Genomic DNA, 23,939 nt, shown 5'->3' on the forward strand with positions numbered 1-23,939 from the left:
ATAGTCAGAACAGCGGTGCGTCAGGGGAGGGGGGTCAGGGCTACTGGGTTTTGAAATTCTTTTCCTTTTAAGTAAAAATTATTTTTAAATCCCTATACCTCCCAAGGCTTTTCAAGTAAGTCCAAAAATCTCCTCAATTATGTTCAATTCTTTTGTAATAATAATAATAATGATAATAATAATAATAACCATTCTTTTCTAAAATCAAATTAAAATACTAACACACTCAAAATACTAACCCACACAAAATATTTCAATAACATAATAATGATTAAATCAACAATTTATTCAACCTGTATACATCTAATAAAATACTTTATTTAATATGCATATTTAAATTACAATAATATAATAAAATAATAATAAAATTATATTAAAAATTATATTTTATTTTTTAAAAATTTAAGTTGTTACAAATAATAATAATTTTAACGCTTAAAATATGAAAATAAATAATTTTATTTAAATACATGAAAATAAATAATTTTATTTAAATACATGAAAATAAATAATTTTAATATTTAAGGTATGAAATTAATATTTTATTATTAAAAATAAAAAATATTTTATTAAAATAAGGATTGATTTGAGGTTAAATCATAAGTTGTAAATTAATTTTAACAAGTTAATGTCAAAAAAACTTTCAATAAAAAGTTTAAAATTGACTTAATTTCCCTAGATAAAATGACTTGATTGAACATTTCTTTTAAACCATTGACTTAATTGAACTTGATTAAAAGTTAAGGGGGCGAATTGATATTAGTCCAAACCAATTTTGAGGAAACAAAACGGAGGCGCAGACGCCATGAGACGCAATTGGCAAGAACAGGATACGAGATCTGTAGACCATTTTCATACAACTCCGTATTTTGTGGTAAAACTGTAGTGTTGTATCTGGTAGATGCCATGGCGTCTTTGCTTTGCTTCTGATTTTGGGGTTTTGGATCACATCTTCTTCTTCTTCTTCTTCTTCTTCTTCTTCTTCTTCTTCTGCTAATTCCTTCTGATTTTTATCTCTCCCTATTTCTTACAAATGGCTTATAGAAGGAAGCAACATACTGCTACTACAAAGCCTTCAATCTCCACTTCCTATGACGAGGAAGTGGAAGACGATGACACCACCAACTCTTCTTATTCTTCAACTTCCCTTGCCGCTAAAGCCATAAGAGCATCTTCCGCCGCCCATCGGGATTCTTCTCTCTCCTCCGCATACGGCTTCAAACAGCCCCCTCTTTCTTCCTCCTTTTCTTCTTCTTCTTCTTTTCCTGCCTCAAACGTCACCAGCACCAGCACCAGCACCAGCACCGCTTCTTTTTCTTCTTCCAAGGTAAACGTTTCAGCTCACTGATCGAACTTCTGATTATAACCCATTAATAATAATAATAATAATTATTTTTTTCCTTTCTGGGTCAATGTAGGATTCGAAGCCCCATGAGTACATTTCAATGCGAAATTTAAATGAATCCAAACAAGGATTTTGGGGTAATCTTGCTAGGAAAGCTAAATCCATTCTCGAAGATGATAATGCTCCTCAACAAGTGGATTCACCTAGGCGAGCCCCCCAACATGTTCCTCACGCTTCAACTAAACCCAAGGTCAGAATTCAATCTAGTATTACAGCACTTGCCTTGTTGAATAAAAAAAGTGGGAGGTTTCTAATACCAAGGATTTAACCTTTATGAGGCTCCAAGCTTTATTCTTTAGCATGTATAGAAAAAAAGCTTCAATCTTTAGCATACTGAACTTGCTTATTAACTGCGTGGTCCTCATCTTTTTCTTCAAATTTACATTTCTAATGCCTTGTTTCACTTGCACTCCATGCCTTTGTCTTATACTCGTCAAACGCTTTCATATTTTGCTGAATCATGAGTTGTGAATATGTGTTGTTTGCAGTACCAGAATCCGTACCCCTATCATGACAGTCAGAGAAAAACAGAAAGTCCTACATTACAGAAGGGACTAAATGCGATCTCATCTTCCTTAAATTACGTTGGTAATGCTGTTGAGGTGAGCCTCTGTAGACGCTTTGGATTCAAAATAAATGGGATTTCTTTGGTGATCTTTGTGTGTTTGTGCACTTGCTCTTCCACACAAAAATCATCATTTAGCCATCATTCTCGGGTAGTAAACTTATAGTTTTGGGCTAATCACATTATGCAAACGTAATCATGGCCTGAACAATTGAAATAGCCAGTTGTTGTCCAATCTTTTATAATGGATTGCCATTATAGCCAAACCTCAGCAGCTATTTGGACATAATTGCAATTTATAATAAAAAAGGATATAATCGGCTATTCTGCAATTCAGGTCATAATTGCATATTGACAGTTTTGGGTGATTATCTAACCCTACAGTTTGCAATAGTTTGAGATTAAGTTTTGGTTGTTGTTGAAAGTTGAAACACATAATCGTGCTTTACTTTTTCAGGAGGGTCTTACTAAGGTGGAGAATCGGACTGCAGACATTATCCAAGAAACTCGTAAGCACATCAGAAAAAAGCCTGGTGGTGCTGGTACACAGAATCAGGCAAATAGTCGTGGTAGCACATGGCAACAACCACAAATACAAACCCAAAATCAAACTGACCAAGAACTTCAACTAAAAGCATCTCGCGACGTAAGGTGGCAGCTGTGTCACTGGTTCATATAGTGGAAATTTATTGCATGTGTGGGTTGTCCTAAACTTGTGCAGTTTGGCTTGGAAACTGCCAGATTGGCTTGACTACTACATATTACAAAATAACATTTATTTAATTCTAAGGCAGAGAATGTCTAATTTATATCATGTGGTAGATGTTTACTAGTTCAATCCTGCTTCCTAGAGGTTTCTGCATGGCCATTGAGAAGAACATTTTAGATCTATAATCTAACTAACCGCTCTGATGATTCAATTTGTATTGTTTTCCAATGCTTCTCTCATTGTATCACTATCCTATTATTTCTAACATAAGGTCTTGTGATATTCTGGGAATCTTTGCTATGTTTGTGGCTTTGTGCTACTTGTGAGTATGACAGGGCTGTATATAGATATGTTGACAAGGAAACTGTTTCCAATTTCAAACCAAACACGCCTTACACTCCTGGATGGTACCTTTTACAGTCCAGAATGTTCATTAATAGTAGCAACAGAAACTTGAAGGTAGAAACCTAGTAGGAAGCTATATAAGGGCCTTATGTGAGACATGTAGAATTACTTGGGGGAGAGCATATGCATCCTAAGTTTGATTTGTTTTCATTGTGAGAGGTATGATCTGCTGTTGGTTTGTGTAACAGGTTGCAATGGCTATGGCTGCCAAGGCAAAGCTTCTTCTCCGAGAGTTAAAAACTGTTAAAGCTGATTTGGCTTTTGCTAAGGAGCGATGTGCTCAGCTGGAGGAGGAAAATAAAATCCTTCGAGAGAATCGTGAAAGAGGGGACAATCCAGAAGATGATGATTTGGTATGCATTTCACTTCATTCACTCCAAATTCTTTATTTTTCTCTCATTTTCCATTTTTTAAAAATAATTTTAGGATTTTCTAATGTTGTTCTGGTTGGAAAACCAACAAATGTTCATTGAATAACTAAAATTTTTGTGTTTTTCCCATTTTCCATTTTTATATAATTTGTGATGATCTAAATGATGATGTTCTTGTTGGTAAACTAACAGATGTTCATTGAAGAATTAAAGTGAAGAATATAAACCAGGAATATGACACTTGGGTAGATGTTAAGAGGGCTTGGTATTACCTAAATTTATCTATTGATCTGAACATAGAAAGATAAACTTAGTTTTGCATATAACTATTACAAGATTGCAATAGACTCCACCAAGCTTCTAAATGAGTTGTTGATATGTCAAGATGCTAGAACTGTGTGTGAGATATGATTGCTTCTAAATTCTACTTTCAGAAAACTGAAAAAACAGTATGCTTTCAGAAAACTGAAAAAACAGTATGCTAGAGATGAGGCCTTATCATAGATAGAAGGTTGGCGAAGCTCTAATAATTGGAGAACGAAGGCCTTGCTTGGGTTAATACAAGTGTGTGTTAGTATTATGTTAGGATTAAGAAGATTTGCATTTTTATGGCTAAAGTAGAAAATAGGATAAATTGGGAATCAAATTCTAATTTTACAAATGAAGAGTTGAATCAAATTATAGGATTTGGTATAAATTCTCAAAATCATGCACATGCGCGCGCGCGTGCACACACAAAAGCAAAATACATTGAAAGATGAAATATTTCAATGAAATATTGAATGATTATGTAGGCATTTGTTTGGGCCATGTGAAATATATTCTTCTTTAGCACATATCACATATATAAATGGACAAATAGTGAGTTAATTTGATGACAAAAATATTTAGAATTCATATTCCAAATCATAATACCATATTGAAATTTGAAATATTGCTTTCCCAAGCACGGATTTTGTACTGTTTTACTGTCAATTTTATTACTACTCATTAATTTACTCTATTATCTTCAGATCGCATTTTTCTATCACCAATTCCATCTTCAGAATTCCAAGGAAAGGAATAAAGTAGAACTAGATTGCTAGTGCTATTATTAGCTTTAGCAGTTCCAATTTTCTTTGGAGAGGAAAGGGGGACTAAAAAAGAGAGAGGAAAATAGGAGAAAATGATTGGGGGAGATAAAGAGGAAAAATTGAAGGAGAAAGAATTGAAGAGATGGGGAGAGTGATTAAGGAAGGAAGTGGAAATACGAATTCTTTTTCTTTGCCATTAAGGCCCACCAGAATCAGTATGGCCAAATCCAACGATGTTAACTCAACAGACACTGGAGACCAAATAATCTCTATAATTTGCTACTTTTACCCATTTTTTGATGGAATCTAGAATGGAAAATACGTGATAGCCCAGTTCTTTCCTTTGGTTCTAGCTTTAAAAGTCTTCAGGAGCTTTACCCTTAATGGGTTTTTGGTCATTTTGACCCTTGTTGTGGGAAATCCCAATTTTATTAGATATTTGAGGTTCAATACTGTGCTGGCTATTGTGGTCAAAGTGCTTTTAATTTTTCATGATTTGTTGGAGAGAAGTTTTGATCCTTGAGATGGGTTGGGGTTGGATTTGTTGATGAGTTCGGACTTTGTACATTATTGTGTTTCTGTACCTTTTGGTTTGTCTGATTTATGGGTCTTGTTCTTGGTTGTGGTTCAGGTTCCTAGGTTTGCCCCTTGTTGTTGAGGCTGTTGATAATCTGATTTTACCGCCTTTTTTTTTTTAAAAAAAATCCCTTTAATATGGGTACCACATACTAATTGAAAAATTAATTTTTAAATTGATAATTAATGCGATGTTTATAGGGTCGGGCGATGTTTATAGGGTAGGACGACGTTAGGAGTTTTGGACATCATTTGTTAACGTATGTTACCACAGGGTACTCCTTTGTCAAAATCCAAACAACATGAACTTACTTGAAAATTGAACTTACTTGAAAATGGGCCAAATTATATGGTATTTTTTTGTACTTTGCCCTAACGGTTGTATGCTTGTACTCACAAAAACATACCCGCCTAATCATGTAAATCACAGAAGAAGAAGGTTTCATTGATCAGGACTTTACCACCAGGGATCAAAAGCATGAAAACTGTCTTATTCCTAGCTTGATGTTTCTAAGGGATGAATCATCATGGAGTGAAGGATGAAAACTACAATACTGTAGTTATTATTTGGTGAACTTTAGGTGCTGTATTTGTAGCTTTAAAACAGTGCTAGGAAACAATCAGATATGGTGCAACACACCATGAAGATAAGAGTTTAAATATAACACATCTATTTGCTTGGACAGCAGGCACTCATTTTTGTGCCTAAGGCTCCAACATGAGATGGACACCTAGTTGCCTCATGTGCACCTAGGTGAATGAGCTGACCTTGGGGCTAGGGCTAAAAAGTACTTCATCCTTTGTGCCTTGCACTGCACAGCTGCAATCAGAAAGAATAATGCAAACTAATGGGAGCTTCATAACCCAATACACTGTAACAACAATTATTGAGAGAAGAATAAGAAAGAAGAAGATAAGAGTCAGAGAAGAATGAGAGGGGATGGGTGAATGTGTGTGAGGAGGGGATAGAAAGAGAGAGAGAGCAAAATCACCATATGCTTGTATACCTCTGATAATCATAATATTACATAATCACAGATTGAGAAAATAATTTGGTTTCAAATGTATTTTTTAGAAACTTTGACTACCTCTTAATCTATTAGGATTTGTAATCATGATAAAGAAAATTCTTGAAAAATATTAAATAGGAAGCAAACATAATTTTCTTTAGCTACAAAAACTAACAACTACGGGTATTGGTTCAAAATACCTTCTTTTTTGGCATGGGTTTAATGAGTTTAACCTTAGATTTTCAAATTGGATCTCTTACCTACTCATCTGATAGATGTGTCATCAAGGTGGCATATATGGTTTTGAAGCCTGCTACAATTTTCTGTCATAAGCAGGCTCTAATTCCAATTCTGGACCAAATAAATTTCTGATTCTGTGAGCAACCTTTATTGGCTGTTCTATTGTTTAAGCTACCTGTGTCTAATTTAGCAATCTGTTCGAATGGAGTATTACAGAGCTAAATGGTGAAAAGGGATCTATAGTTTGGGATTGAGACTTAGTTGTCATTGGTGTTGTTTGAATGGAGTAAAAGACTATGCGAGGGATGTGTGACCCTTCGGAGTTTAAATGAGATGTTATGCTCTCTTACTGGAGGTACCTCCTTTCTTGTTACGCAAATTGCCTAAAGAGTAGAACACAAATCAATAGTTTTTGGGTGATTATTTATTATTTTTTTTTTTTTGCTAACGAGTTCTGTGAATTGTAAGGGGAGAAAATTGTTTCATCTAATGAATGGAATTAATGATTAGAGAGTTATTTTCTTTGTATTAAAACAGTTTGTATTGTGATGTCATTTTTCTATTCTAGATTCGGCTTCAACTTGAAACACTCTTATCAGAGAAGGCTCGATTAGCACATGAGAACTCAATCTATGCTCGTGAGAATCGCTTCCTAAGGGAGGTTGTTGAATACCACCAGCTTACCATGCAAGATGTTGTATACCTGGATGAGGGCACTGAGGAAGTAACTGAAGTTTATCCCATCAAGGTAGTGTCCAATACTCACTCCGTACCCTTGTCTCTACAGCCTTCACTACCTACTGAGGTTCTCCTTGATTCTAGCCTTCGAACAAGTCGGGACATTGCTCCCCGCCCCGTGCCACCACCAGGGCTTTTGGAGAATACTCAAAGTGTCACCCCGCCAAGTTCAAATGCTACTGCCGTGGATACAAAAAAGCACACAAGCCCTTCTGTTTGAATAGTAGCACTACATGTTTTATGTTACTTATTGACAAGTTTGAAATTGTAACTGTGTTATTGTCCTTGATATTCCTTTCTGTAATTCATTTTCAGTCTTCGCTGGGCTGTTACTGATGTAAATTCCCTATAATGTACTTTACGCATGTTTTTATGTTAAAACCATAATTTTTTTAATCATCTTCTGAATTTTTTTAGCTTAATTATCTCAAGGATTTATGCAGCACATTTACTTCCTCCATGTAGATTACCCAAATCTCTGCCAGGTGTCACCGGCCTAAGAATTCCATCTTCGGATGGGCTGCCTGTGGCTGTGCTACCTGTTGTTCATCATGATAACAAAGTTGTGGCAAGGGTGCGCACCTTCCCTTTGCCTGATGAGATCCAAGTGGATGATGCAATTCAGCAACATTATGAGCCCTAAAATGCAGAGCTGGAGGCTACTCACAAGGGCGCATTGAATCCACTTTCTGATTTACAGTGTCGCTATTACCACCGGGGGGCAGTATTTCCCACCAGGTCAGAATCTAACACCAGGTGAACGCAAATTTGTTCGTTGAGGGCCCCTGTGAAAGGCCTGTTAAGCTAAAACAGAAGTAGGTCGTATTTTGCAAGACATCACAAAACCACCACGCATTATCACCTCCTGATGAGGCTCAACCGGGGAGATGCTCAGTTATATAAGCTCGGTTATAATATCATTATTTATAAGTTGGATTTTCTTGCCTTCACACATTTGCTATGCTTTCATAACTTTTTTTTTTAAATGCTTTAGGATTAGGAAAAATGGAATTTTTTTTTTCTTTCTTAGAATGGCGGCCTCTTTAGGATCAGGAAAATGATTTAGAAGATCGTCAACTTCTGACCTCGGGGCTTTAAAGGACTTGTGCGTGTTAAATTCTCATCTCTAAAGGGTAGTCCAGTTGATAAAGGTGCAAGGTGAAGGTGAAGAGATATAGAACAAGAGAACATATGGTTAATTATTTATAGTAAAAGGGAAAAAGCTGTTGATATTCGGGCAAATATCTTCTGTTTATATATATATATATATATATAGAACAAGAATTTCATGCGGTTAATTATTAATAATGTGAACATATGAAATGGGAAGAAAGGGGCTATATCATCAATGGATTACAAATTACAGTAAATAGGCATATGATTCCACCTGGATACAAATATAAACTATACTTGATGGAGAGAAGATATGAAATGGAAAAGCAAAAGTGACATTTGTTTTGCAAGTAGAAATGGTCCTGGGTTTTCAGCAAGCAGCAGATCTTAGAATAACTGGAAAAACAAACTAGTTGAACCATCACTGTATGACCTGATATCTGCAGGTTTGACCAATGCCCTGCACAATGGACATGTCCTTTCTCGCTCAAACCTGAAAAGGCAAAATATCATGCATAAAGCAAAGTAAAAATGGCAATTCTCCTTAAAAAATTGGTTGTAAAGCAACACATTAAAGCAAATTCAAAGATTTTAGAACCCAACAGAGAGAAGGCAGCAAACAAGAACATGAGTTCAAGAAGTCCAGGAAGCACAATCCAATGAACTAGTAGCTCTGTGACAAACTCATAATGCTGATCATTCAAAACAAATGGTGATTGCGGTTTATACAATGGGGATTACCCTTATTCCTCCCCTTGTTCTAACCATCATTTGGTGCTGAACATTCAGTCTTCTAAAACTAAACACAGTAGTTCACATGATCAGGTACATGAATAATTTGTCATAAAATGTGATTATCTGAGCCTCAGATTTCAGATTTTGCAATGTGTCAAAGGTTCCACAATTCCAAATATTAACTAATGTTTCATAAATCTTAACTTTGGGCATTAATATGGGGCTCTTCTTGAATTTATTAGTCAAAACATCAAATAGAAAATGACTTGCATGCATGTGTGTTAAGCATACATATACAAATATGAGCGTAAGCACTAAAAGCAGAGGTAAGGTAGGTATAAATCCTTTCTTAGAGTACTATAAGCATAAGGCAGTTATCTAGGTGATTCAATTAGTCTGTAATGCCAAGCAGACTGTAATAATCCTCTTCTCTAATAGGAACGCCCCTAAGTTCCTATTGTGTAAGCAGAAGAAAATGAAGAACTAGAGCAAGTCTTCCTTGATGAGCCTAAGGAGAAAGGAGGAGTAATGCTCTAATCCCCATTTTACTTATTGATTAGAACTAGAATATTAGAAGCTAAAAGAGTTTAGCAAGGCTTTGAAACAGTTCCCATGGCTTTGTTTAGGAGAAAAGGTTTTTCTTCTTCTTATTCTTCATCCACTTTTTATTTATTTATTTTTTTTCCTTTATAATTCTTACTAAGTTCAGGTCTTTTTGGAAACTAGCTCCTGCATTCACAACTTCAGAAGTACACACACACACACACACACACACACACACACACACACACACACACACATTACACATGTGCTCATGAATATAGAGACTAAAGGCTAGGAAATTACCATTCTGATACACATTCCTCACAGAATATGTGTTTACAACGCAGCAAAATTGGCGCATGCATCTTCTCCTGGCAAATAGCACAGAGATCTCCAGCAGCATTGACCTACATTCATTGCTAACAACTTAAAATACGCAGATGATCAGATGCAGAAAAAGCACAAAAAATCACACAGAATTCATGGTATATAATTGAAAACAAACTAATGAGGAACTGGAGTTGGAGGTCACCAGGCAATGCATAGTGACCATCTTTCATACTCCCAAAAAGCATTTCACATCTATGCTAGTTAAATGCGAATGTTTGCAAATCAATGATAGATATTTCTTTTCATTGAGTGCAAGGAGGCCACCATAAACATTAAACATTAAATTCAACCTGAGTACAGCAATGGTAGGTTGTTCTGAACTGAAACTGACTAGTAACTACAAGCCATGCCAAGAAAAAAAGAGGCATCAAAACCCACTAGGATTGGATAACTCCAAGTCACCATCAAGAGGTAATATTCCTGAAAGAAGTTAATTGTTTCACATCCCAAGATGTAGAGGTTACATTTCTCCACCCTTTGGAGAAGAAGGTAAGGATTCAGGTGCAGTCATCTTATGGCCCCAGCCACAGAGAGAGAGAGAGCGAGAGAGAAAGATAGAGAATATAATGATTAAAGAGGACAAACTCACCTGTTCGGATGTGGCGTAAGAAACATGGTTCATTTCTTTACATGATAGAGCCCTCAATGCAGTAAAGAACAATTGAACCTATACATTGATATCAATAAACTATGATCCTTGAGGTTTTTGCTCTAGAAAATGGGAAAAAACAATGTTCATGAAAGAGAGCATTTTATTTCTGCAGACAAACATACCTTTCCCAAGGCCGATGTAAGCTTGAAAGTTAAGTACAATCCTGTAATTAATGAAGAAAAAAAGCTTCCATACTCTTTGTTTAAAAAGAACCTATACCAGACAGGTGCTGGCAACAAGGAACGGTACAATAACAAAAAATACTCGACCAAGGTTAGCATTTGACCCTGTAAAAAGAAAAGCTGTCAATAGTCTGTCAAATGACATAAAATAAAACAGAATAAAGTTGCAAACCAATGCTCATTGAATTTTGTTTTTGTGGCATAAGTAACCTGCTTACGGTAATTGTGCCCTCTACTATTCTTGTAATGCATCAAAAGTATACATTTGAAGGCCATTGCAACCTGCCGCACCATAGCATCTGAAAAGGAAGACTGTTACTGATAATGTTTAGGCCATATTGATATGTCTACCAATAAAAGAGACACATATGGTTTGTTCACTGAGAATGCTTTCTAATGCACATTTCCATTAAAATATGGAAACATTTTTACCTACTGAAAATAGAAAATTTTCTCCTGGAAATGAAAAAACTGAAGTAAACATGGTCCAGTTTTCTAAATTGAAAATAGAACTTGCAAAACTATTTAAAAATGTACCTTTGAAAAATAGCATCTGAAAAGGAAGACTGTTACTGATAATGTTTAGGCCATATTGATATGTCTACCAATAAAAGAGACACATATGGTTTGTTCACTGAGAATGCTTTCTAATGCACATTTCCATTAAAATATGGAAACATTTTTACCTACTGAAAATAGAAAATTTTCTCCTGGAAATGAAAAAACTGAAGTAAACATGGTCCAGTTTTCTCAATTGAAAATAGAACTTGCAAAACTATTTAAAAATGTACCTTTGAAAAATAGCGTTCCGAATATCTCTTTAAAATTGCCAAAAAAATGGAGGCTTTCCAATTAAATACTTTTCATTTTTTTTATAATCACTAAAAACATTTTCTAACAGTTCTTGACTTTCTTGAAAAAGAGAACATTCTGAAAATAAACAAAAATGAAGCTTTAAGTCCACCCACCCCCACACCACCGCCCCGCACAACCACCCCCTCCTCCTTTTCCTTTTTCTTAAAAGGGGTCATTAGGAAATGCAAAAACCTATTATATTCAATTAGATAACATCAATGAACTGTTCAATGCTTCAATGAACAAAGTTTAACAGTACAAGTTCCTGACAAATGTATCAACTCACATTACATATTAAAAGAATCATAATGACAGTCCTCAGGACTGAGTCAAATTAGTTCTAATAAGCAGACCATTTTTGATGAGGATTGATGGGTGTTATCATGATATGATTCACAAACTTGTGTCCAACATATCAATATCATCCGTTAAACATTCAATCTTTAAATAGTCCATGGAAGGAAAGAAAAGCTAGCAAAAAAATGAATTCATCATAGATAATCTAACTAGAAATTTTGATCAATTGTATTTTTGTAAAAAAATAAAATATTATTGAATCTTTGTTAACTTTCCCATAGTTCAAAAAAATAAATAAATAGATAAAAAAAAAATTGCAGGAAAGAAATAGTATATAAGATGAGAATATAAAGGCTATCAAGTTTGCATCAGTGTTTTCATTGCAAGAAACAACATCATTATAGAAATTCACTGCATCTTCAAAGGCGTAATTATACGTGTGCAAACATACTTTTCACTGGCATATAGCAGAAGACCGTAACCAGCACTCACCATTTACCACGATGATAAATAAAGCATGCCAGAAAGGAGGTATTGTGCTCGGAGGAAGTAAGACCAATGGATATAGAAGATCATCATTTCTATACCACCAATAAATTGACATCACATGAAGCATGAACCCTAAAGTAATAGTTACAATAATAGAATTCTTTCTGTCCCCCTGCAGTATCAGCAACTATAGTCTCAGACAGGTTCCAAGAAATTTAACATCACACATTCCGTTAGAAAAAGTTAACAAGAATTCAAGTATCAACACCTTTAGAGCTGTCTGCTTCTTTAGAATATCATTTGATTTGAACAAAACTGCAGCAATCCACATTGCCACACAAAACCCTGGAATAAATGAAAATTCAAAAAAGTTTAAGCTAACAATCACTGGATACAAAATTCACACTTTCTTAGGTACCCAGAACTCAATTTCTGCATTATCCAAATTTACACGAAGATGCCCAAACTTTTTTTTTTAAGAAGGTTGGAAGAAAAAGAAAAAGACTGATTCTCATAAATTGGAAAGGAAAGGAAAGGAAGAAGCAGAAGAAATACCTTGTAAATGTTGGCGAATGAAAACAAGTAGAAGCAGCAAAGAGAATGGAAGAATTTGCTCAATCCACCTAGCGAAGTTCTGAATATCATATCTCTGATAAGAAGGAGGCGGAGAAGGAGCATGAGAAGAGGAAGAGGGGCCTGTGGCGATCGCGGAAGCCCCATCTGCGCCTGGGGTTTGGGGAGCAACAGCTCCACCAGGTTGATCATCTGATGACGCGGGCATCGCCTCAACAGTAGAGGCAACATTAGAATCTGCAGCACCAACTATCCTAATAGTAACCTCCTGGTGGTGAGCACCAGTGGTAGACTGTGTGGCAGCAGAAGAAGGAGGAGGAAGAATCAATTGCTCCCTTTCTTGAACAGCGGAGGAGGCGTTTCCTCCTCCTCTTAGAATACCCGAGTATTCCAAAAGGGTCGTCAATGGAGCATGTATCAAATTCGATGCTGATATATTGATCCCATATCTTCTTGAGTTGCTATTTCTACTGCCGCCGCCGCCGCTACTTCCCGAACTCGAAGAAGAGGAAGAAGAAGAGTTCCTGAAGATATCTTCAGAATTGGCAGAAGAACAAGTCTCCATTTCTGGGTGAGTTTCGTTTGTGTCAATCAAAGTAAATGGTATAAAAATATTGGGATTTGTTTGGCTAAACACAGGCTGGCTAGTACAGTTGTTGTTGTTGTTGTTGCCGCGGCATTTCCTTCGATGTCTCTTTCACAGCCTCTTTTGTAAGTTAATTGTTTTTCTATTGTGTATTTGTAGAAATGGGGCATCTGAAACTGACATTTTCTCTTTATTTCTTTATCCATCCTCGAGGGAAAGGAAAGGATAGAAATACAAATAGAAGAGGGTTTCGTCATCAAAGAAGGAGATAGATAACCTTCTTAGGTACAGACGCTTCAACCAACTGTTCTGTTACACACAGGGAACATAATCATTTACTCTACTTTATGAGATACATTACAAATTTTTAAAATTTTTATAATGGTAAATTACATTTTTTTTAGAAAAATGATAAATTACTTTTTAGTTTTGGGTTTTGATTCCATCAAATAAATAGGCCGCTCTGTCCAATAAATATATTAAGTTAATTATTTAATTTCAAAAATGATGTTTACTCTCTTAATATGAAAATTTTATTGTGTATCACGTTAGTATATTTAATTGTTAAGTATTTATTTAATATTAAATTTAAAGAGACTCAAATTAATATTTTAAATAAAAATATTATTTTAAATGTTATTTTATTTTATTATTTTAATATTTTTATAATTAAAATTTATTAAATTTAATTTTAAATTATTTTTTAATTAAAATATTTAAAAAATAATTTTTTTAATAATAATTTTAATAATAATATCAAATAAATCCTAAAACTATTACATATTAATAGTTATAATCAAATGACAAAATATAAGAGGTAAACGTTGCTGTCATAATTGTTTGCGAGTTGAGTTAGAATTATCGAAACATTTGTAAAATTAAAATCAAATAAAATTAATGTAAGCTTACAAGTTTAAATAGTAAAACCAGATTACGAACAATGCAATTTTATATAAGTTTATAATTCCATGATTTTATTTATTTAAAAATTTTGTAATTTAAAATATTTTTTGTAATTTATGAAAATCATTGTTATTAATTTATTTTAATATCATTTCTAAATTTTTTAAGTTTTTAAATATAGTACTAACTATTATATATATATATATATATATATATATATATATATATATATATATATATATATTTTTTTTTTTTTTTTTTTTGAACAACTTTTGTTATATTTCAATGATCATAAATATGATCTAATTTCTATAAATTATTTATCAAATATTTCTTTTATTTCTATTTACATCTTTGAAAAGTTGAAATTTTAGAATTATACTTTTAAATATAAAGTTTATATATATGTATATTTGTTTGCATGATTTTTATTATGGTTATATTGATAATTTGGTGAAGAAAATATTTCATTTAAAATTAAAATAATTTGAATATAAAACTTAACTCATAACTTCTTATACTTAAATATACATGAAAGTTTAATTATTTATTACATGAATATGATTAGGGTTGAGCAGTTTTTTATTTGAACCAAAAAATCAAACTGAATCGAGCTAATTCGGCTTAATCAATTCGATTTTTCAGTTCAATCGGTTGGTTTGATTATCTTTTTTTTTTAGTAATTTTGATTTTCAACTTGATTTTTTTTTTTCCGGTTATAACCAAAGAAATCAAACAATCTGAAAATTTAAATCCCATAGGCCTTCTTCCTTCTTTGGGCCTTATCTTTCCTAAAGTTAACTTTCCTTCATTGGCTACATAACCCCTTAAATCCATATCTCTTTATCTACTTTCCTTTAAACTTCATATCTTCTCTCAAAATTTACTCTTTAAAATTTTTCTATCCATCTTATTTTCTCTATTATTTTCTTAAAATTATTTTATGTTGGCAACTTTTATGTTTGCCTTTCATCATTGCCATGGGGATTTCGAAGTTAAAAGAAAATAGATGAGAAGATTGAGCAATTCCTAAGTTGAGAACACCCAAACAAGAAAAGTCAAGTCTGTTTTCCAAATCTTTTAAGTTAATACAAAAATTTAGCCTATTAGTATCTTAAGTTTCTGTATACTCTTTTTATTCCCATGTGTGGGAATTTGTTGATGAATAGAAGTGTTAATATTATGTCCCATACATAGCAAGGTCTAATATTTAGTGTTGTCTATTGTATGTGGAGAAGTGTCCAATAGCCAAACTTCTATTGTATGTGGAGAAGTGTCCAATAGCCAAACTTCAACTAGATTGGGATTAACACTTAATTTAGTTGAGTCAGTGCTTTGTTTACTAGCTACTTGGGAAGGATGCAAGAATTTCATCATCTTTTCTCATCGTTAAGGATCTTTTAAGTGTCCTAATGGCACCAACACATTAGCATTTTTGCATACTACATGTGTTTAGTATACCTCATCTTATGTGCACCTATGATTGATAATGATCAAATTTTCTATCTAGTTTTATGTACCGTCATTTCATCTCGTTTAGATAAATTAGTAATGTTGTGTCTTTTTGTGATATCTATATTGCTTGTTTACTTCTGAGTTATAGTGCAAATATGTTTGTCCTTTTATGAAGTGAAAAACAAGTAACCATATCATGGTTCACTGACAAAATTGGATAGCTATATTGGGAATAATGGTATGTAAATTGAGTGTGACTCAACACCCAAAAGCACACTCTAGAAAGTCTCATCATTCTAAAGTAGTGATTGACCTAGAAGGTAACATTATTTGTATGTCTTACATGGTTAACCATGTTGGTTGGACTTACATAGTGGAAGTTTTAAAATTTTGATTTAGCCATAATTTCAAGCATTTCATGCCTTCACCAATTTCATGCAAGCTGTTATCAAAACATCAAGGTTGAAACACTTGTAACCACAACTCATTTTGCAATTTAGGAATCATAAACAAAAGCTCTTAAACTAAGTTTAGGGACTTTACCAAATGGGGTGTAGAATCACTATTCAAATAACTTAATGAATGAACAACTTGTGTACATTCACATGTAGAATTCTATATCTCTCAAAAATATAAGACATAGAAATTAACTTCAATGCACTGTTACGGTGACATTGTTAATAGGTATAAGCTCATTACTAGAAGAATTTGTATACATTTAATTTGTTGTTCGATGACTCTTTATCTAATTTTATCTTCCTTTCTTTGTCATTTTCTTGTAGAAACTCTTTTCTTCTGAAAAACAGGAAGATGAACTAATATCCTAAACTTTCTTTAGGATACCCAACAAACTTATCCTTTATCATATTTCTCTTTTAACAACTCAAATCTTAGCAATCTTAAGACCTAGTGTTTAACCACAACATATCCTATATGATGTCATAGAAACTGATATAGATCATAATCTACTTTGAAGATTTGAAGCTATTTGTAATTCTTATAATTCATCACATTTTGTACTATATCAAACATAGTACGATTCCTCCTTTTAGACCCTCCATACAACTATGGTATTCTAGAAGGATTTAATTGAGATGCAATATATTGTTTCTTTAGAAACTCATCGAATTCAGTACTTGAGTATTCTTAGCCTTAATCAGATCAAAGACTTCAATACCTTTTCTCATATATTTCTCTACTTCAATTCTGAACTCTTTGAACTCTTCAAAGATTTCAAGTTTTTATTTCTCAAATGTAAACATGTTGTGCCTTGGTGAGAGGAAAAAATAACTCAAACAAATTAAACAAAAAGGGAATTTGAATTAAGAGAAAGAAACAAGAAAACTAACAATAAATAAATAGGAAATAAGTAAAGATCATGCATGAACACTCGAAACTTAAGAACAAAATTCTGCTAAATTGAAACTCTTTTGGTATTTTCTGATTTTAACTTGCAACAAAGTAAAAAAGAAAGGATAAACGAAAATATTTTTATAGTTTTGATGTTTATGAATTGAAACTGAGAACAAAACAATAAAGATAAAAAGATAAGTAGAAGAGAGAAATTCTTTGATAAGTTTAGAATGCCATAAAGAATCCAATATTCAAAAGTAGACACCACATAAGGAACCTTGTGATTAGGGGTGTGCAAACGGTCGGTTCGGTTCCGAACCGAACCGAACCAATAAAACCGAAAATCGAAAATAAAAAATTTTAAAAACCGAACCAACCGATTGATAAGAGAAAACCGAACTGAATCGAACCGATAAATATCGGTTCGGTTCTGTTTTAAACCGATCAAATCGAAATTTATAAAATTTCATATTTTTAACATTAAATATAAATAATAAAAACATAAAAACAAAAAAAATTAGAAATCAAAACTCAAAAATCTTAAGGTTCGGTTCGGTTTTCTTTGATTTCGGTTCGGTTCGATTCGGTTCGATTCAATTTGATTCGATTTTTTTTATTTCCTATATATATTAATAATTTTGGTTCGGTTCAGTTTTTTTGATTTTTTAATGAAAATAACCAAACCGAACCGATTAATCCGAAATTATCAAAATTATAAACCGAACCGAACCAATTAAATTTTAAAACCGAACCGATTAAACCGAATTAATTGGTTCGGTTTGGTTTTTTGGTTTAAACCGAAAACTGCACACCCCTACTTGTGATAAGTGAAGTAATTCGCTATAATCACAACTGATTGATAAGAATTAAATGTGACACCCCTTACCCGTCTACAGTGTAGCCGAGCAAGATATGCCACGCAGTGTACCGGAACACTTTATTTTAATTCAATCATTTTTTTATTCTTCATAATTTATTTTTTTCATAGTTATGAAGTACAATTTATGAAATATAATTCATTTAAGTCATTTATTGAAATTATAATTTATTTGAGGTTTCGAAAATTTTATAGAAAATCCGGCAGAGTACCGGCTAAAAATGGAGAAAATAGTTCTTCGGAACCTGTGAAAAACACTTCCAAAATTCTCAATCAATCCCAAACTCCATTTCATCATGAAAATCTCAATATTTTTCAATAACACATTTCCATTTCTCAATCATTCATTTTATATGATATTCATATACAAGTCACCAATCTTTTTCATTCATAAACACAATTCTCACTATTTACATTAATACCAAAATACATTACATGAGTTTCAATTGCACATGAGAAAGTAAAAGTTAATTACAAAATGTGAAAATAAAACCTAGTGTCCTACCAATGCACTGATGATAGTAAGGTGACACGGACACTATGCAGAGCTGTAGATGGTTTCACCCAGTCTGTGGTCTACTAGGCTCTCGATCGGTCTCTCCACAACCTACGCGTGGCAAAAAGCAACGCGCTAAGCAATAATGCTTAGTGGTGCCAATAATAAAATAAAAAGAAATAACAGTAAATAAATATGTAGTGCATGTTCTGATGTTTGATGTAGACCATTTTTTGATCATTATTGGTAATCTTATTTATTATGTGCTTGTTATATTCATAATTTCATTAAATTTATCCACTTTCATTTTTTATTGCCCAAGTAACCTATACTGGACGACTGGACTGGATAAACAGGTAAACTGGCACTGGGTATCAAGTACCTCGGGCTGTCACACCATCGGTCACATATGTATCTTCCGGTGTGCAACAGAACAGCTAATAATCTGTAATAACATTAGGCACAAGGCCAAGTCTCAACACAATGTCAGAATGGCTAAAAGCCATAAAATCACATAATGGCATAATGCCATATGCAGTACTGCTAACTGAACCGTATTGGCATGCCAACCTATCCAAACCAATCTTGCTAGGTGTACTAGGGCATGTTACACTTTTAAACTTTACAATTCTTGAAATTTAAGTTTAGGCGTTACTATTCATTTCATTAGTCAACTAAAATGTTGACTTTTGCATAGACAATAGGTACATTGGTTCTAATACTCCCAACATACCACATTTTGCATTCTAAAATTGTTGGTATTGGTTGCCACTACCATTTCAAAGCTTAGTGTTAGTTGTTCAAAATTTTTAGATTTCAAGCCTTGTGTTTACTGTTCCATTGGTCATTTTTACAGTAGGAATTTGGCAAAATTATCTTCATGAAAGTTGTTCCTTATTTTGTCTAGTTACATTTCCTTTTTTGAATCACTCCATTTGGAGTTTTGTAGCTCAAGTTGTGGCCTAAACACCATAACTGACCGGATTGGACAGAATCCAAAATTCTGAGCAAAACTGGTTCTGCCAGATTTGGTAACTTAAGTTTGGTTGGCAATTTAACTAGGTTATGGTCAGAATTTGGATTTATGTTCTTCATGAAAGTTTTAGGTCTATGTCTCATCTTTCTTTTGGTAAAAGTTCAGGTCAATTGGACCTTTCTATACTATGTTATGACCAAATGAATAAACACTGTTCATTTGGTCATTTTGCCCAGGCAGACTGCAGGTCACCCGGATTAGGGCAATTTTTAGGTTAACTTAGTTTGGTTTTCTGGGTAGGGTTTCTTCAACAAAGTTGTGCCATTATGTGTCTAGTTTCATGTCTAATTGGTCTTGCATCAATTGAACTTCTACAACTCTATTTATAGCTGCCCAAACCTGCTGGACTCATGCTCAGTCCTGCAGGTCAGCCAAGGCAGCTCACCCATACACAAATGCCAAGCCTCAACTCACTTCAATTCCTCATCATACACAGCCAAATAGTCACTAATTGACCATTTAAACTTTCATTCATCAGCACATGAACAAAATCCAAGTTTTGTGCCTCAAACCCTAACTCCAACAACTAAAATTTTTATACACATACAATCCATGAATTTCAACACCAAAATCATGTTCAATGGCAGCCATACACAAAATTTTTAGAAGAAATTGGCACTAACCTTGTGAGCAGAATTTTTCCACTCAAAATTCCTTCATTTTCTTTGGCTTTCTTGGCAGCCAAACACCTTCCCAAGAGATAAGGATAATTTTTAATGAAGAGAACTTAAGGTTTAGTGGTGAGAATTCAAGGTTTGGAAGAGAGAAAATGAAAGGAATTTTAATGGAGGAAGAAAGGGTTCACGGTTGGAAATGGGAAAAAGAAGAAAGCTGGGTTTTTCTTTCATTTTCTGCTCATTTTATTCATTTTAAATGGGTTAAGGACATGTGTCACAATATGATTGGTCATTGGGGTTTTAATGATATCATAATGATGTCAAAATTCTCATTTATTCTATTTTCTTTTCTTTTTCTTTTCTACTCATTTTCAATTCAATTTTTAGCAAAATTTATTAATATTTTATATTATAATAATTATTTACTTAACTGGACAAGTCGGCCAAAAATCATCTCTAAAGACGAAATGACCAAAATGCCCTCCGTTTGGCTTATTGAGCCAAAATTGTCTGTATTGATTGAAAAATTTTTCTAAGCATTTCCTTGGCATTCTAATTCTATAGAAACCTCAATGACCCTTCTCTGGAGTCTCAAAAATTATTTTATGAATTTTTCCTCGGGTCTAGGGCTCCTAGTTGCGAGAACCGCAACTTCCCACTAGGTTACCCATTGCTAGGGCACCGGCTCATTTAACTTGATTGTATTTTATTTCTAAAATTTTTCCTAAATTTTCTTATTAATATTTGAGTTAATTATGGTTTCTCACTTTAGTTTAAATATTTTTCCGGACGTTCTAGCTGTCCAAACTGACACTGGTCACCGGAACAACAGACATTAAAATTGATAGAACTTCGCTGAGCTTTCTCTTCATTCACTAAATTATTTGAAATCTTTGAATTGTGTAAAATATTGCATATGTGAGCCTATTTATAGGCAAAGATAAAAAAAACTAAATAAGAAAATTACAAAGAAACTAATTAGGAAATTAAAAAATGAGGATCTGGAATAAACCTAATAGAAATAGGAAAAGAAAAGTCAAAGATTCCTAACTAATAAAGTGCTAGCCCAGATCTTTCAAGATATTAATAATCTCTTAAGATTTTATTTTGAGTTAACAAGTCAAAATTTGTCCATATTGTTGTTGGCCCTAATCTTTGAAGATCTTGAAGAATATTTGGTGGTCAAATATGCTAAATTGACTCCCAACCCATATAGGAACATAAAATGTATCAAAAACACTAAAATCTCCTTAATATTAGCTTTCAAAAGTGAAGAAATAATAGGATATTATAAACCCATGAATTTCTTAAAGAATAAAAGCCCACCACAAGGCAGCCTAATGCATGCCCCATTAGTGTGCTCCATTTGGACTTAATTTTCTTAACTCCAAATAGGCTTAATTCTTTTACTTTCGCTAAGTCTATGCAACCATAATGAAAGATTTTCTGTTCTTTCCATCCTACATGCTTGTGATGAACATGTTTCAAGGTTCTAAAATTAATGAAAATTCTTGATCCCCTTGTAGGCGCATCATACCCCCCTTCTTAAAAAGGATTTGTCCTCAAATCCTCGCCAATGACATTAAGAATAAGATATGAAATGTTCACTTTTCTTAATTCATGGTTCATCATTTATTTGGATACTACATGATCTCTTTAGGGTAGAGTAACACAAGTGTCAAACACTTTTGGCACCTTGACTTACACCTCTTCGAACCTGTAATTTGGCAAAGACAATGAAACTTCATTAGGAATTGTTAGTGATAAAGACATTCCTCATGTTCATCATCTTGTACTATGGAATCCAAGGATAGCAATTCTCCTTCATCAATAATCACAACAATTTCTTCCATAACGTTATCTTATTCCTTCTCTGTCAAGAGCACTTCATGCTTGTTCTCAACTTCTTCTTGAATAAGTTGTAAGCTCCTCTCCTCTTTTAGGTTGGAATTTGATGATGTAGAAGCTAATTTGGTATTATGCATACATTGCTATTCCACCTCATATGCAAGTTGAATTAATTCATTCAAAGAATCAAACTATTGCAATTCAACTATTCTTGTAATATCATGTAACTTTAAGAAATCACACAATTGTTTGTTGTTGAGGCTCTTGAAGATCGTAGCATCCAATGAACTCCAACAAGTATTCTTGTACAGACTTGTTACCTTTTTTTAAGTTGAAAAGCCTAGTCATTCTCTCTGAAGCTTGAATGACGTTGTGAAGTTGTGATAACACTTCTTCATAACCTGTTGCAAACTTTTTTTTTTCTCATATATATATATATAACACAATTCACACACTCCCTCACGTGTTTGCACTCTTAAGAACACAAAGTTCTACCACCTAAACTCTGATACCAAACTGATGTGCCTTGGTGAGGGAAGAAATAACTCAATTGATTTGAACAGAAAGGAAATTTGAATTAAGAGAAAGAAACAAGAAAACTAACAATAAACAAATAAAAAATAATTAAAAATCACACAAGAACACCCGAAACACAAGAATGGAATTCAGCCAGATTGAAACTCTTTTGGTAATTTTCTGGTTTAACTTACAACAAAGCAAAAAAAAAAAGGATAAAAGAAAATATTTTTGTAGTTTTGATGTTTATGAAATAAAACTAAAAACAAAATAAGAAAGATAAAAGGATAAGTAGAAGAGAGAAACTCTTTGATAATTTTAAAATGCCACAAAGAACCCAATCTTCAAAGGTAGATGCCACAGAAGGAACCTTGTGATAAGTCAAGTAATTCACCACAATCACAAATGTTTGATAAGAATTAAAATTGATAGCACTTTGCTAAGCTTTCTTTTAATTCTCTGAATTGTTTGAAATCTTTGAACTGTGTAAAACATTACATATGTGAACCTATTTATATGCAAAGACAAGAAACTAAAGAACAAAATTACAAAGAAACTAATTAAGAAATACAAATTTGGAATAAATCTAATAGAAATAGGAAAAGAAAAGTCAAAGATTCCTAATTAATAAAGTTCTAGCCAAGATCTTCCAAGATAGTAATAATCTCCTAATATTGTATTTTAAGTTGACAACTCAAAATTCATCCATATTGTTGTTGGTCCTAATCTTTAAAGATCTTAGAGAATATTTGGTGGTCAAATATATCAAATTGACTCTCAACTCATATAGAAACATAAAAGGCATCAAAAACACTAAAATCTCCTTAATATGGGCTTCCAAAAGTGAAAAAATATTAGGATATTATGGACCTATGAATTTCTTGAAGAATAAAGACCCATCACAGGGTGGCCCAATACATGCCCCATTAGTGTGCTCCATTTGGGCCTAATTTTCTTAACTCTAAATAGGTTTAATTCTTTTGCTTTCACTGAGCCTATGCACCAATAATGAAAGTGTCATACCTTACCCCTCTGTAAGGCATAACATGATCCCGTAGAATACCTACTGAACTACCGAACTTCACCTACCGATAATTCATTAAGTACACTACAAGGGATTTTAAAACAATTTTTTTACATTTTGGAAGTGGTGAGCATTTTGGTAGGAATTAAAATCATTTAATTGAAGTCTCAAAATTAATAAAAATTTTTGTCCATTTTATTCTTCCACAAATTTTATAAAAATTTCGGCAGAGTGCCATCTGTATTTGGAGAAAATAGTTCTTCAAAAACCTGTAAAAAAACACTTCCAATAAATTTTTCACAACTCC

The 23,939-nt window shown here is 33.3% G+C and overlaps 2 protein-coding genes across 3 annotated transcripts; one reads left to right on the plus strand and one right to left on the minus strand.

Annotated features, from left to right (window-relative positions):
• Nucleotides 1-790: 790 nt before the first annotated feature.
• Nucleotides 791-7,491, plus strand: LOC110655987 (uncharacterized). Its single transcript, XM_021812485.2, has 6 exons — nt 791-1,327; nt 1,419-1,595; nt 1,894-2,007; nt 2,428-2,616; nt 3,273-3,437; nt 6,923-7,491. The coding sequence occupies exons 1-6, from the start codon at nt 1,034-1,036 to the stop codon at nt 7,310-7,312; spliced, it is 1,329 nt and encodes a 442-aa protein (XP_021668177.2). The 5' UTR covers nt 791-1,033; the 3' UTR covers nt 7,313-7,491.
• Nucleotides 7,492-8,363: 872 nt separating this feature from the next.
• On the minus strand, nt 8,364-13,824 carry LOC110655986 (uncharacterized). Of its 2 annotated transcripts, XM_021812484.2 has the most exons (8): nt 12,904-13,822; nt 12,617-12,693; nt 12,352-12,520; nt 10,918-11,006; nt 10,648-10,812; nt 10,463-10,540; nt 9,787-9,890; nt 8,364-8,698 (listed from the first exon to the last, which is right to left on the minus strand). In XM_021812484.2, exons 1-8 carry the CDS (start codon nt 13,484-13,486, stop codon nt 8,593-8,595), a joined length of 1,371 nt encoding a protein of 456 aa, XP_021668176.2. In that variant the 5' UTR covers nt 13,487-13,822; the 3' UTR covers nt 8,364-8,592. The 2 variants fall into 2 exon arrangements, with proteins under 2 accessions (XP_021668176.2, XP_057987545.1); XM_058131562.1 differs by lacking the exon at nt 12,352-12,520 and having other exon boundaries at nt 10,918-11,019; nt 12,904-13,824.
• Nucleotides 13,825-23,939: the final 10,115 nt, after the last annotated feature.

Source organism: Hevea brasiliensis, chromosome 12 (assembly GCF_030052815.1).
Source record: "Hevea brasiliensis isolate MT/VB/25A 57/8 chromosome 12, ASM3005281v1, whole genome shotgun sequence".
NCBI classification, from domain to species: Eukaryota; Viridiplantae; Streptophyta; class Magnoliopsida; order Malpighiales; family Euphorbiaceae; genus Hevea; species Hevea brasiliensis.